At 37.7% G+C, this 16,587-nt stretch overlaps 1 protein-coding gene across 1 annotated transcript in view; it reads right to left on the minus strand.

The window, feature by feature from the left end:
• The window catches only part of ABCC4 (ATP binding cassette subfamily C member 4 (PEL blood group)), a 206,568-nt gene that overhangs the window by 77,266 nt on the left and 112,715 nt on the right, over positions 1–16,587 (minus strand). Inside the window, exon 20 of the mRNA XM_074962631.1 lies at positions 9,513–9,592. Within this exon, the coding sequence (XP_074818732.1) occupies positions 9,513–9,592 (80 nt within the window). The remainder of the gene's footprint in view (positions 1–9,512; positions 9,593–16,587) is intronic.

The raw sequence follows: 16,587 nt of genomic DNA on the forward strand, positions 1-16,587 counted from the left end.
TTAATCTGCTGGAGGATTCACTGATCAACAACTATATCAATTTCCGATCTTGTGAAAAGCAGGATAAAAGTTCTGAAGTACTGCATGATATGCACATGTAACCCTAGAAGCACATTTCTATGAGATTTTTTTTGTTACAGATAATTTCTTGTCCTCATGTTTGTTTTCAGAATAAATATGTATAATGATCCAACACCCACACTAGTAAACATAACTTAGTAATTCAAATTATGCTCAGTTTTTTTTTTCACAAATCAAAAGTAAAATCTACAGTCTTTTTGCCAAACAGTGAAATCCTACTTTGTTTGTAAGCACATAAGTCATATCTATAGTATATCAATAGTTTAAGGCAATCTAGAAGATTTGTACTTATCGCCATTTGGAACAGGATTGTTACATTCTATGACTGACAGTAGAATTAAAAGATTTCTAGCTGCTGTGAAGTGTTAGAAATATTAATGACCTTGATATGTCTTTTTTTTAATAATCAGGTTGTGCTACAAATGTGGAGGGTTATAAAAATGCTTGACAAGCCATTTAAATAAATAATCAAATGCTCCACCCCTGTGCCAAAAGCAAATTTAGTATTACAAAAAAGATAGAGAAAAAATACAAACAAACTGTAGAAAATATATTTGCTTAGCCTTATGAATACCTCTTTGTGGCCTTTCCATACTAAAATATACCAAACCCCACTTCTAATAGACTTGAAGAGTCTAGGATCAGCAGGATCTCTTGAAAGACATTTAGGAATTTTGGGTGAACTCAACTCCTCACTTGGCCTCTGGGTGGCCAAATCCTCAGCTGGTGTAAAGGCTGGTACACTTCAATGCAGCTAAGCTGATTTGCACCAGCTAAAGATCTGTCCCAAAGAAACTTGGGAAGGAAAATAGGGATATGAATGCCAAAGGTAAGGTCTGACCTAAATTTTTATCCAAAAGTAGAACTGAACCTTTGTTTGGTTGTTCATTTAACTTTGAAGTAGTTTTGTGCACCTCAGCACCTTTTGGTTTCATCCAGAGGCACCAAAATACTTTGAGAAAAGCTGTCCTTGCTATATTCCTGCTGCTTGCAACCAGTCAAAACCATGAACTAGAAATCTTGCAAAAAGACTGCATCACACGAGACTTCCAGTACTCTAGACCAGGAGCTACAGCGAAAAGAGTTCATATCACTAAATGAAAGCTAGTTTTATTTTTCAAGGAACTGAGAGATACTATATTTAAAACACTGCTTTCCCCCAATTCATTGAGAAAAATCAGAGAAATAACTTAGGTACAATATGTTGTTGTAAGCTGAGAAGTACACAAAGAAAAAGACAAGAAAGTGAAAAGAAAATGAAGAAGAAAAAGGTCAGGAAAGAGAGAAACAGAGTCATCAAGGGAAAAAGATAAATGCAAAATAATTAAGAGGAATGTTTGTGTACTGTCTTCTTCCACATATGAATAAAGGTTAGGGGGCATCTCATTAAGAATTTATTTTATTCAAAAATAGAACAGAGATGAAACAAGAACAAAATGCAGAAAACACTGAAATAGTTATCTGGATATTTGATATTTTATATTAAATTTCTGTTTTGCTATAGTAATAAACCTTATTGCATGCATATATATATAGAGAGAGAGAGAGAATGAAACTTTACCTGTCACTAATAATGCTGAAAATAGTTGTAGAGTAGAAATAAAAACTGGAAACTGGAGACATCTCTGAGCTCTGCATGGCTCTGGCCTAAATCTGGATGACTAGCCTACCCAGATATTTGGTTGAAGTACAAGAAATAATTTTTTAAAACATTAAAGAAAAATGGATGACAGTTACAGTGTAAAGACACAGCAATGGCTTTAGCGTATATACTGGTTAATACTGGTTATCATCAAGATTACTCCATCTGGTTCCTGAGATTTAATAGTTGGGGCATTCAAAAGAGGAGTGAGAGAGCAAATAAAGGGCTGCTTTATTAAGCCAACACACCATGTTACCCTCACACCTACAGCATTTTTGATCTTCAAGGCAGAAATCCTCCCCTCCTTTTTTCACATCAGTGTAAATAGTATATTTTTATTCTGAGTTAATGGCAACCATGAAAATACAAAAATAAATAAATAAATAAATCAAGGAACTTCAGAAAAAGTTACAGAATCACCTTTTTTTTTTTTTTTAAATGAACATTTCCACCTCACCATATTTCTATCTAAATGCCTGTGCCTTCTTCTAATAGACCTGGTAAAAATCACATTCTTATTTTCGCCTGTCCCAATAAGACTTAATTAGCCCTATGGTAAATACTAACTGATCCATTGTGGCCTGGATGCTGGACAAGAGAAACTGGAACATATAGATGCAAGCAGAAAAAGGTTCAGAGAGTCCCCCCATGATTAACTGTCACCATGCTGCTATTTACTCTTCTCTTTTAGCTAAACTTCCTATAATGGCAAAATCACAGAATCTTTGCAACTAATACCACTCAAAAAATCAGAATGTAACAACACACACACAAAAGATACATGTTTGCATGACCTGCTTCACCAAACAGAACAGAGAGACATTTAACAAAGATCCCAGTCCTTGGGTATTTTTTGATACCCTCATTATTTTAATGTTTTAAAATATCATAAAAATTGAACCAAGTTACATAATCTTTTAGCGGCCAAAGAACTTTTATGTAATTATCCAATGCACACATCTTAAAATTATCTTACACATACAAAAGCTGACTAACTTCGGGGGAAAAAATGAACTGTAAGAATCACAAAATGACAAAGTCATTGTAAAGCTAAAAGATGCTGGAATTCCTTCTACACACTTTCCCTGACATTGCCAAACAATAAAATGCAAGGGTCAGTGGTACTGAAACAAGTAAAGGCAGTTCCACTCTTTTGCACCTATGAAAGCAAGTGACCCTAGCTTATTATTCCAGTCTTAGGCACTTTTTGTTCTTAATATCCAGATGCAGCAGCTATTTTTTAAAAGGAATGACTGTGGACACCTTCTTCACATTTTCCTTTTCTTCAGTATTTTCACTTCATAAAGCTGCAGTCAATGTGTTTTGTGTGTGGTGAGAAGGGAATGACACATTCAGCGGTGGTCTTAGCCAAAGCCTACATTGGTGGCTCAAGTAGTCTCAAGATTAGGTCTTTGTATGTGATGAAAGGATATGAAAAGTCAGTTATTTAAGCTCAGTCAAGCTGTTGATTTTGGGAGGAAAAAGGTTTTGCAATTCAGTTTTCCTCAATAAATCACTGCCCTTTACCAAGAGCAGCTGCTGATAGTTCACATGTTCACAATGTTCCCCAGAAACAAAACAAATCTTGAGTTTTTTAAAATCCAGCACAGGGTAAAATCAAAATGAGTGGGAGATAATTTAAAAGCAGTATCTTCTTTAAATACGAGGGAAACTAAACCAGCAATTCATTTATCTAGATATGAATAATGAAATCATAGAGGATTTACATTTTGTTATCAAAAAGACAATAAACTAAGACATCTATATTATGTTGACTTTAAATACCAACTAGTGACTATTGTAGAAGAAAGGGAATATTTAAAAAAAGAGCATGAAATGGTGAAGCTATTAGAAATGGAAGAATCCGTAGAACTTTACGAAGATGATCATACTGGCCAACATTTTCAAGTGGCTACTAATTTTGGGAGCCCAACTTGAGACACTTAAAATGCTGATTTTTCAAGGATGCTAAGCACCCACAAGTCCATTTGAACTTAATGAGATATGGACTCTCAGCATCTCTGTAAATAAGCCCCAAAGTATCTCCAGTTGAGCATGCAGAAATCAAGGCATCATAAACAGTGGCCACTTTTGGGCTATTGTATATAAAATGTTATTTAATATAATGTTATACCTTACATTTCCTATTAAGCTATGAGTACTATAATATTCCACCCTTGTATTCTTTCTCCAATTAAAAAAAGCCAATATACAAATGTATTATGTTAAGTTGTATACAGCTGTAATATTTTAACCACAGCGTATTTAAATGATAAGCCACAGTCTGTCAATGAGCTCCACATGGCTGGAACCTTGCGTCCCTGCCATGCTAGAGATAGAGTCAGGAAATTTTGGCTAAGATACTAAGTGAGCTTAGAAGGGGTTTTCAAAAGAGCCTAAAGGAGCTGAGTGCCCAAGTCCTATTCACTTTTAACAGAAGTTGGGCATTGAACATCCTTAAGCCCATTTATCTATTTAATTAAATCTGATCAGTTTTATTGTTCACTAAACAAAGGATATTTGTGACTATTATTTATATTCTGGTAGCACCTCTAGACCCCACTCAGGATGAAAGTCCTATTGTGCCAGATACAGTACAAACATATAAGCAGGTATAGAATAAAATATTCGGAAGCATCTAAGGAGATGTCTTTCAGTGCAAAAAAAGGTGTTTGCTAACTCAGAATAAAATAGTAGTGAAGACATCGCAACCCAGCTTTTAATCAAGTTAGCATTTGAATGCAACACCAGACTCCGCTACAGGCTTTACCTTGAGCTTCAAACTCAAGATAATAGCGGAGTTTTCCTGTCCATACTGCTTTTTTAACCTGTTAGCTAACCTGAGTTAAGAACTAACCCTTTATTGTATTTACAGTGTAGATGTACCCTAAGTAATTTTAGGTGTCTAAATCCATTGAAAGTCAATGAGAATCAGTCACCTAAGTCATCAATGCACTTTTGAACATTTTATCCATGGTTCCTGCCTCGAAGAGCTTACAACTTAGTTGAAAACGAGATGTCCCAAATGAATGTAACCAACAGCAGGAAAGGAAGGGGAAGGAAGAATGAGGGTAAGAGTTATAAGGTAACTGACTAACAAAGTATATGGGCTTACATCAACCAAACATTGTTACCTTCATTTTGCTTTTCAAGTTATTTCCACTAGTTTAAGTCACTAACTTTCTAAAAATCAGTTTGGACTATAACAAACATGGCAGTAAATGAAAATGATCAGTTATGAATTTAATACATATGGCACAAATTTTCAAAGAGATGAGCTGTCATGGAAACTTACGCCCACACAGAGTCCATCAGAGGCATAAGGGCCCAAACCAGTGCACCAATTTCTGGATACAGGCCTTGAACGCTAGCAGCCTGATACAGAGCCTACTGAAGTTAATGAAAAGATTCCTATTTACTTCTATGAGTTTTGAATCAGACCGTAAATGTAAAATTCAAAGAAACTCAGCTAAGTATAATAACCTAATATCTGATAATAACCCTCTGTCTGCACATACAGCTCCATTTGATATCAGTGTAGCAGCATACATCCTTAAATGTGTGCTCTGACAGATCATTCTAATTTTTATTTATAAAATGATGGAAGCAATTATTCTAACAGACAGTTATCAAGCGAACATGATCTTTACAAAGTAGCAGGCAAAAAATGATTTCCTCATTCTGTAAGGCCAAAATCTTCTCTTTTTAATACCTTCATGCTGAAGTTGAGCAGATCTTTTCACAAAACAAGGGAAGCAGAATTTATAGTCTCCTGCTCTTTAATCCTCACATATTGGACTATGAGGAGCTGACTTTAGGTGCCCTTTCAGATCCACAGTTCTGAAAAACATGGTCAGCTCTGGAACCCAAATATAGTAAGGCTTTATTTAAGCATTTTTGTGCTTGTTGCATGCCCCCCATTTAATTTTTTTTTCTCTAACAACTCTTTATTACATGTCCAGAACATTTCTAGTCTCTTTTAAAAATAAACAAACTGTTTCTTTCTGGTTTATCCAATGACAGACAAAATAAATGTAATTATTTCCATTTTAGGAATTATTTTTCATCCAGGATAGCTATCTAGACTAATCATGTTCATTAGAACTGTGGTGCAGTGTGTAAATTTTATTAGGGGTCTATGGTAATACTGGGAATTTTTGGTATTCTCTTAAAATCTATATTCTTTTTAACTATGAAATTCCTGAAACTAGTAAATTTTTATTTATTTATAGGTACTTCTACAGCACTCCTCATTGTAGTATCTGGGCCCAGCCAAGTTAAGTTTATTTGTTCAGAAATGAAATATACACTTGCTAATATAGTAACGATAACTCACAACAAGGACCACTTCTTCAATGCAAATCTTCACAAGAAAAGCTTCTACACATAAAGTAAGATGAACCAGTTACTGCATTGTTTATTAAATTTCACTTGATTCCTCCTGACAACCATTTAAAACAATGAATTTTGGGAAATGTCCCTCAAAGAATCAACAACAATAGTAGGGATCAGAGCTTTTATACTTCGCTAATACTGTTCTTAAAAAGAAGAAAATATTTCTTCCTGAAGGGATTATAGAAAGTCTTATAAAAGACACCTGCAAACAAAACAAGTGACAAAAGATCTTTATCATAAATGATAACAGTTATCCTCTCTAGAAATCTATGCTTCCTTAGAGATAAATAATGTAATATAACTTTGCTGTTAAATTCAAGATGTATTAACTAATATGCACCACCGACGTTCAGCAGTAGTACATTTTAACCAAGAGAGGGAATGTTTTTCCTCTCATGCTCAGAAGTTTAATAGCTAAATGTAACAAACCTACAATAGGATTTAACTAACTAAGGCTTCTTTTCTTATGCCCAACAGAACAGGGAAGCACTGAAATTTATGTACAACAAAAATCATTTAAATAATTTCAGTAAAGATTCTGGACGTCTACAACTAGTGTATTTAAAAAAAATCCTTTTACCCCCACTTAACTATACCATACATCTGTTCCCAAAGCTTGTGTGTTTTCACTTACAGTGCAAACTTTAGAACACCTGTCTTTCAAATATTTAAATGCCCTATTTACAAGAGATGAACTAAGTAGCTAAGCACATGAGATTTTGGATGGGAAACTTTTGCAAATTGCAGTTTTCACAATACGGATAAGAGGCTTGATAACAGTCAAAAGAACAAGAAATTCACATTTACAATGAAATACTTTATTCTCTCATCCCAGATCAGTTTTGTTTGGGTAAACATACAATACACTGACTTTACCCCCATTTGCCTGTAATATCTGAGCACTTACTAACTACAGTGGCAGGCACTTGAAAGATGCATGTAATAATATAAATTATCTGCACTAGTTGGAAAGACATATTTGTACCTCTCTACCTCCAGACACTCCACAATGGGAGACAGACCCCCTCCCTACTCTCAAATGAGTGACAACATGGGACATGTTAACCCTAAATTGAGGAATACCATGCGGAACATCATTTCCACTGCAATTATCTGTTTACCTCTGTTCCCTTTTCCCGCCTCAGTTTCTCAACACCTCCCCTTTCCTTTTGTCCCCTAAATTCTTTCCAACTCTCTCCAGCTTTGGCAGCAGCCACCAGGCTTTGTGGAGGAGAGGAGTTTCATGCTGATTACAGGGGCAGACAATCAAGTACCAGAAGCAGCAGCAAAGCCATGTCATTTCACTGTCCGCAGCCTGGACTTACCCAGTCCTGTACACAGTGGGGAGAGCAGAAGCATACTATACGCAGGAGAGGAAGCTAGCAAAAGGGCAGTATGCAGAGTAGTCTGGGCACGCAGCAGGATAGCAGGACAAAAATACATTGCCTAAACTAATTGAAACAAAGCAAGATGTCCTAATAAAAGATAGCTGAAAAGTCTAAAGACAAAGTTTTGATTCCATATAACTGATAGAAATAAATGGCCAATACACATACACTCTAGCACAGAGATGGGCAAACTACGGCCTGCAGGCCACATCCAGCCCGCAGGACCATCATGCCCAGCCCCTGAGCTCCTGGCAGGGGAGGCTAGCCCCTGGCCCCTCCCCTGCTGTCCCTCCTCCGCTGCAGCCTCAGCTCGCTGTGCCGCCGGTGCTTTGGCCTACTGGCTCCGGCCGGGCGGCAAGCTCCTGCTGCTCTAAGCAGCATGGTAAGGGAGCGGGGCGGGGGGGGGGGAATAAGGGGCAGGGGGTCCCGGGGGACAGTCAGGGGACAGGGGTGTGGGTAGGCATCAGGGCAGTCAGGGGACAGGGAACGGGGGGGTTGGATAGGGGCTAGGGTCCTGGGGGGGGGGGCGGTTAGGGATGGGGGGTCCCGGGAGGGGGCGTTCAAGGGACAAGGAGCGGGGGAGGGTTGGATGGGTTGGGAGTTCTGACGGGGGCTGTCAGGGGCGGGAAGTGGGATGGGGCAGATGGGGGCAGGGGCCAGGCTGTTTGGGGAGGCACAGCCTTCCCTACCAGGACCTCCATACAGTTTTGCAACCGTGACGTGGCCCTTGGGCCAAAAAGTTTGCCCACCCCTGCTCTAGCAGATTGTTTACCTTCTGCGCATAGGACAGATCTCTTGTATACTTTGGAAACTAGGCAAATTCAAAAACTTAACATTAAGAGTTAGGAAAACAGCAGATAATGGTAAAAAGTGTTTACAATTTCTAAGGGAGTTCCTGCAAGCAGATTAAAAAAAAAAAGCCATCCCATCTCCCTCTCAAAGGGGTCTACTGCACTGAACAGCTTTGAAAAGCAGGGCAAAAAGCTCTTCAACCTTAAGGCCTTGCTTAGGCAAGAAAAGAGGTGTTTTCTAAAAAATGTGTTTTAACTAAAAATGTCTTAAATTAATTTTTCAGCACACTTCAAGAGTTAAGTATTATCAATGTGATGAAAGTAACTTTTACAAACCCAAAGTACATTTAATTTCAATATGAAAAAAACAAGTTAAATCTCCATGGAGTCATCCGTAAGACTGGATAAAGCACTAAGTAATATTACTGTAGGAAACATTTCTGAATAGGTAGAATGATGACTCTACAGACTGTCTAATCAGTCTTTTCCATCTCTAATTTCTGCAATTCTGAATTTTAAGTCTACAGGCATTAAGAATATTTTAGCATACAGCGGTTGTTTTTGTAAACATTTTGCTTTTGAAGTATTGATAAAAAGGACGAATTGGGATGCCAATCAAAATCACTGGAATATCATAAATTTAATCCTTTTATTGTCACTAACATTGTTTGTGCTTATAGACATTTTTCTATTTGCAGTAACTTCTTTCTCTTGTTCCTATTAAGACTATTATTTTCACCCTGTTATTACTAATCCTTTCTTTGTAAAAAGCCACACCTATTTTAATCCAAAATGGTGTGGTAAGCATTTGCTTCTTTGTGGAAGTACACACATAATTAGGTTAATCTGTGCTATCTTGCCATGTGAATTGATTGTTTCTTTACTGTAAATATATTTCATAACACACTAAGCTTGCCAGAGTGCTTGGAGGCAAATCCTGAGTGATTTACGAAGCATGTAGGTACTATGAACTGAAATCTTGATATGATAGCAAGCTGTATAGCCACACCTACCTGCCACTTATTGCTCATGATAGCTTTTCACTTGCACATTAAATTTTGACCACACCCTTCTTTCACAAACAAGCACTTTCATTAAATTCACTCAACTAAAACTTTGGCAGATAAGTGATTGGGTTTTGTATGTCATCTGAGTATAGAGGACTTGAAATTCATAGCACAAGGTAAAATTCTCAAACAGTAGCAACTACATTACCTGTATGAAGTCTAAAATTGTCAGTGGAAGCAAATCATCCAGATGGCCAATATCTTTGGAGAAACGATTTAAGATTCTCCCTATAAAAACAGGATTCAAAAGAAATTGTAGTTTTTTTCAAAGACAATTTTTAAAAATTCACAAAAAATCAAAATAATATTTTTTAAAATACAATATGCTTTAGTTTTACAGGCAATTTAAGAAAAGCAAGAAGAAAATGGCTGACATCTGAAAATAAACAAAAAAGGAGATCTTCTGAAAACAGAACACAAAAGGAGATTTTTTACAGCTAGTGCAATATATTTTGCTAAAAAAGAATAAAAATATTATTTTTTAATGAATGCTTCTTTAATACAGACAAATTGTTTATTTAACAGTGATAGTGTGTGGTCACCACCATTTCAAATGTTTCATAACAGTCTGAAACTAGTCATTTAGATAGAACCTAAGACCTCAATCCTGCAAATCCTTACATACATGCATGACATTATCCACATAAGTAAACAGTTATAGGACTAGATTCTTAATACTTATATACATCAATCAATATGGGCCATAACCTGTCTGACTCTGGTCCTTGCTTGCAAGTTCCACTGATATTTACCTGAGTTGTATGCATTTACTGCAAGGCCTAATATTGTCCTTTTTAGTAGTTCTGTGATTTTTAACCAGCTTAGATTTCACAAAAGTAAAGAACTCTTAGCATATTTAAATTCACGTTGCAGCTATTCTGGAATCAAATTTTAGTTAGGTTTGTGTTGATGTGGCATGTTTTTATGTTGATGCAGCATGTTTTTTATATTTATTCAAAACCTTGACAATGCTGATCTTTATTAAAACTAATAACAGTTTTTAATCTATTATCACTGAAGCATTTATTCTCTTCTATTTTCTTAAGGTCTACTTGAGTGAAAAAAATTCAGTCATAGCAAGAGAGCTTTAATTATAAACGTCACCATTCTGCCACCATTAGGTAGATTAGTACTTTACTCCACGAACTGATGCTTCTACTCAGGAAGTAAGGTACCATTTAACCTAGGGATGAGAATCTTACCTTTCTTAAGGGGTTTATGTATGTGGACACATTCAAGTTTCTTTCTTTCTTTCTTTCTTTCTTTCTATCTACCTCAATTATTTTAATGAATTTTGTGATGAAATTTAGTTTTTCTCTCTTTTGGAATCATGGATCATAAGGAGAGGGGATTGAAGAATGTATTTTTTTTTTAAGAAAAGTGATAAAAATCAGTGATTTCCAAATCCTCCTCTGGTAGAGGGGCAAGAGCGGGTCCTCTGCTGAAAATTCTGTTGAGTTTAAAAGTTTGGCATAAAGATGAACTGCAGATTAAAAAATGAAAACAGAGTTAAACTGAGATTTTTGTGATGAACATCTGTCTCATTAGCCAGGATCAGGTGGGAGAGGATTATTCAGTTCACAAATGTTTTTTTAAACCAGCTTTCTCAACAGTCTCTCCTCTCTCTCTGATATAACCTCTTGGTATGTCTAGGTTTACTGAAGATATCTGAAAGTGCATTATTCTGTGATATCACAAACACTATGTGTCCAGGCTGTACCCCTAAAATCTCCATGCAGATCTCACCACACAGTGGGAAAGGACAGCTACTTCTACAGCACGATCCCCACTTACCTAGTAGCTCACAGAAGACTGTTCACAGGGTCGGGATTGATGTGCTGTGGGCTGGACAGGGACTGGTAAACCCCACATTGGGTGGGAGTGGGGTGAAGTGAGAAACACATAATCCCTCTTTCAACCTTGTAACGAGTACTCAGGAAAATTAACTGATCCTGGCACAGTAACCTGTTCTCAGGTGCCCTTGAATCATGGGGAATCACCTTTTAAGGGTGGTCACCCGGAGGCATCCCTGTCCATGCAGAGCCATTGTAGTGGGAGAGGAAGGGCACATACGGGCATGGAGATAGCTCTGAGACACAGGGCCTCTGTGCAGACGGCGCAGAGATCCTGCAGTTTTTGGGTATCCTCCAGATTTGCAAATGAGCCCTGCCAGTTGTTTCATGTTGGAACAGAAAGATCAGGGAAAACTCCATCAAGGGATGCCGCTTGGAGGTTTCTTTCCCTTTGATCCCCTCATGGGGGTTTTGACACAGGAGGGGTGACTCAGCCCATGAAATGCATGTGCTGCAGTGAGACTCCTGGTAGCTCTAACATCACATTCTGGGATATCTTCAAGGGAACCAAATAGTACCAAGAGGATTTCACAAAGTAAAAGATCATTTAAAAAAGTTTAGTGCTAACTTCTCTTCAGACTGCCCCCGTGTCCTGCTTAGCACAGGGACATACAGCACAGAAGCCTGAGCTTCTCTCTGTTTTAAATTTTGCTTTGGCATTCACCTTTAATCTGGTTTATTTGTAATAGTGATAAGAGATTGCAGCAGAATTATCTTGGTTATTCCTCAGAGGAAATTCCATAATACACAGAACTGCACCAACAAAGCAAGTTCTTTCAGACTGGCTACTTCAACACCAGTAGTACCGTGCAGGTCACTATTAACAATGTCAGGAAACCTGGAATACCTTCACCATGTCCCATGATTCAATGAGTAGATAGCACATGCAAATTCCTTCCTGGAGCAGCATTACAGTTACTCTAACACAGCTGTGAAAATAGTTTAACTTTGTACTTTTTGTAGACAGGGCCATAAAGGGTAGAAGGCTGAGACAAATTAGTAGTGAAATGCTCACAAACTATCACAAAGCAGTTTATCACTTTGAAGTTTCAATCCCAACACTATCTGAAGTTTTGTTGTCCATTTTCTGGCAGGTTTTTATTGCAACTTACAAGTGAAAGTTAGAGGTTTGTTACTGTAGAGGTTTGTGACTACCCCTTTGCACTACCTCAAAAAGTTTCAAAGCTCTGCGACAGCCCCCATAGACAGATGGAGAAAGTTTTAAGTTGCAACAGTAATAAAGTTCTGTTCTGGCTCTTTAAAACAAAATAAAACATACACAACACAAACATTTTATAAAATAATACCAAAACTCATTATGACTGCCAAGAACAAGTTCCAGAATATTCTCATTTACAATAACATCTCATTTGGCTAAAGTTCTTTGATGCATACAGACCCACGCTAAAACCAAGCTGGGTGAACCATAAGAAAGATTCCTCTGGCGTGACTATCTCCTCCTCATATCCACATCATAATCAAACTCCTACTTAGTTCTCATGGGTAATCAAGTTGCTAATTAATACCAAAAATGGTAATTTTGGTGATTGTCTTATAAAATTATTGTATGTTTTTAGAGAATGTTTTTGATACAGCAGGTAGTAGGAAAGTAGAAATTAATCTGACATTATCAATAAAATGGGAAAAAATCTTTTAATCTGCCTAATCCACATTCAAATGTAAATATAGTAATTCTGTAGAATGACAAGGACTAAAATATGAGTAAGAAAAACAGTTGGTGTATGAACATGACTGAACTTGAAAGGAATGGGCCCGCATACAATCCACCCTATGAAAAGAAATGTAAATATCCTGGAGTTGGATCAACCAATTCCTAAATAGGAAATTCAGGTCTATCTACAATTGCAAGATTTTAATATTTTGGAATCTTCAATAGTTATTGCACAAAGTTGTTTATTGTCTATTCGGTATTTATGCACACTCCTTTTCGTAAAGCATGACTGATCATTAAGCTCATGGAAGTGTTTGCCTCCTAAAGGCTCATGTTTCCTTCTCCTATTGCTAATTAGTTATTCTAGTGCCCATTACTGTTGTATCCGGGTGCATCACAAATAAAAACAAAAAATTTCTAGCACAGAAGAAAGAAACAAACAAAGCAATGGGCCTTAATCCCACTTTCACAAAAGCTGATTTTACCCCAGTGTTACTCCATTGACTATATGAGATCAGAATCAAGCCCAGGGGACCCAGTTCACAGAAGGTATAACTTCTCTCAACAGTAATAAACTCCGGCAACGACAGCTTACCAGACAGAGCAAATTCCAACATTAGGGACCAGTCACAGAGAATAGCCTGCATCCAAATCTCAGTGCCCCATTCAGGGATTTGCCATTCTGATGTGGCATAGGTAGAGATTGCATATTCATAGTATGGATATGTCTACACTGCAATTAGACACCCATGGCTGGCCTGTGCAGCTGACTTGGGCTTGTGGGACTTGGACTAAAGAACTGTTCAGTTGCAGTGTAGACATTCAGGCTCAGGCTGGAGCCCGAGAACACGGACCTCCCACCTTGCAGGGTCCTAGAGCCATAGTTCCAGCCTGAGCCCTGGGATCTTGTGAGGTGAGAGGGTCCTAGATGTCAGGCTGCAGCCTGAGCCTGAACATCTACGCTGCAGTTGAACAGCCCCTTAGCCCAAGCCCCGCAAGCTTGAGACAGCTGTCACAAACCTACCATGGGTTTCTAATTGCAGTGTAGACATTACCCTAAGTTTCTAATTCAAACTGAAGACTGTTTCACAAGATATGAAGAAACATAATTCTACTTTTCCTTTTTAAATAGCACATGGTTTAGTTGCTTAGGTATACACTATTAACTGTGCAAGAGAAGAGATTCTAGATGTGAAAGCAAAATTAATCATTCTTGCAAAAATTCTCAAACCTTTCCCAAGAACATGATTACACATTTTCTGCCAGCATTCACACACTCAATTTGCCCAGGGCTGCTCCCCAGATTCAAAGGATTGTTGTACCTGATATCTGGGACCCATTAAGCTGGCCTACAGAAAATATTTTCTTTAAGCCCTCTGGGGCCCTTATAGCCTATCACCATTTCTATGGGCTCCTTTACGCTTCCCCAAGTCCCTTAAATAAGCTGTGAGTGTTCTATGGATCATTTGGACTGTGGTATTTTCAGGACACTGAACACGTAGTAGGTAAGTCCCCACAAAAATCCTGCCTTAGAATTAACCCACATTTTCAAACTCAACTACTGCATGCAACTTGAATTATTCAAATACGAATCACATCTTCTTCACACAACATTTTAAAAGAACCAAAATTACTAAAAATATAGACATTGTATAGTAATGGATGGATAACCTCCACTGACCAAAAAAAGTCTTCCCATAAATCAATTCAGAAATATTTTAAAGTGTCAGTGTTGCAAGAGTACTTGAATCTGCCAAAAGAACCTGCTATTTTTAGTATTATGAAACTTCCAAATGCTTTGTGTAATTTCAGTAGCAAGCTGCAGTGGAGAACGTGCTCACTCCAGCAGTTCCATGTATGTTACTACATTAAATAACTTAATCAAACCACACTCTGTTCTTAGATTTATTCTGAAGTAATTAAATAACTATTCAATGCCAATTAATCACAGTTAAATAAGGGTCTGTCAGCAAAGTGCTATGTACACATTTGAGACTATTTAACTGTCAAATACTTGGCAGTATCTAAGTTAAACAATGATTCATTAAACCTCCCTTACAATACAATAGTTAGGCTAAACTTGAAGTGAAAGAATCGAAACTCTTTTCTTCTGCATGAAAAGGACATCAAACCTCAGAGTGTGATATTCTTTTCTTACTAACTCTGTAAACTGCTTTAATTTCATGAATCAGAATGTGTTCAGGTGCTCTATAGCCACTTTGCTTCGGCAGGTGTTTGTTGGTACTTTGGAGTAGATGTTCAAATCTTTTCATCCAAACAATGAAAATACTTGACAATTTACCACACCTATTTAAAATGTTTATTCATACTAAACGATTAAAGGAATATAATCCAAACTGAATCAACATTTATGATCTAAACACCAGAAAATGAAAGAATTTTCTTCTACCAGTTTCACATTATTATCCATCACATTAACCTTCATGTGCTACTATTAGCATTTAGTATTACACAATCCAAATTCCCAAAATCAAGTGATTAGTAATCTTTGTTTAATGAATTTTACTATCCTGCTTTACTTTCTGGCCAATGTATTAATCAAAACATTCCTTTACAACAGAATAAAATAGATGGATTGATTTTAAAGTCTTGCAAATAATTTAGAAAGCCCTATACTCACTTGGGTCATCATACATTTCAGACCTACTCTGTTGTTGCTGGTCTGCTGACTCCCTTATTTCGAACGAGAAAAGGTTTTAGAGTAAGACTGCTGGGGATACAGCCTTAGAGATGCTTGTTTTTTTCCTAGAACGTTTTCCCTGTAGAGATTAGGCTAATCCTTAGTATGAAGCATTTTGAACATTCTACACTTTTATTCAATGTACACTTTATTAATAAAATGTTGGTTTCCTTTGTAACCTGAACAATTACATGGGAATGGGCTTAAACACCAGGTTTAATGCTCAAGGACATCTGCTTTTCTACAAACTACGTTAGGGGCCATTACCACCCACTCCAAAAATGTTGCTCCAGTGGCCACAAACAGGTTGAAGGAAGGGTAACAGAGCCAAACAGCATCATCCCTCACTGCCTCCAAGCCCTCACAAACCCCGTGGAAGCAACACATAGAGTGCTTGGGGATCTGTACATTTAGGAACTGCCTCAGCAAGGTACTTACACACATACACATAAGATCAAGTAGTCCCATTTACTTCTTCAGGCTTACTGTATGCTTAAAGTTATGCATGTGCTGAAGTACTTAGCTGAGCCAGGTCTAGATATGGTTGGGAATTTTTTGACAAAATGGAAAGACAGAGACTGACTATATCTCAGCAGTTGGAGCAGTGAGTCACTTCTTGGAGGTGAATCCGACAGAGCAGGGATTTAAACTTGGGTCTCCCACATCCCAGGTTAGTGCCCCAACGGCTGGACAACAGGCTCATGAGGCGTATACGTACACACACACACACACACACACACACACACTTTTCAAAATCTTGCAAATTTGTGCAAGAGAGGAAAACAGTTTCTCACCTGCTTTAGACAGGATTTCAATGGGGGCAGCTACACAGTAGAAAGTGTGCGATTGGCCAACATCTTTTCTACTCAGTGTAAGGGGACTGTTGCCCCCTTACTAACATTCAGTGGGGGTGTCTTAGTTGCTAGCTCCCAGTGCTAAAAGGGGGGAAGGGCCGATGGGAAATCAGGACCCTGAGACTGACAGCCCCCAGGAACAA

Source organism: Natator depressus, chromosome 1 (assembly GCF_965152275.1).
Source record: "Natator depressus isolate rNatDep1 chromosome 1, rNatDep2.hap1, whole genome shotgun sequence".
NCBI classification, from domain to species: Eukaryota; Metazoa; Chordata; order Testudines; family Cheloniidae; genus Natator; species Natator depressus.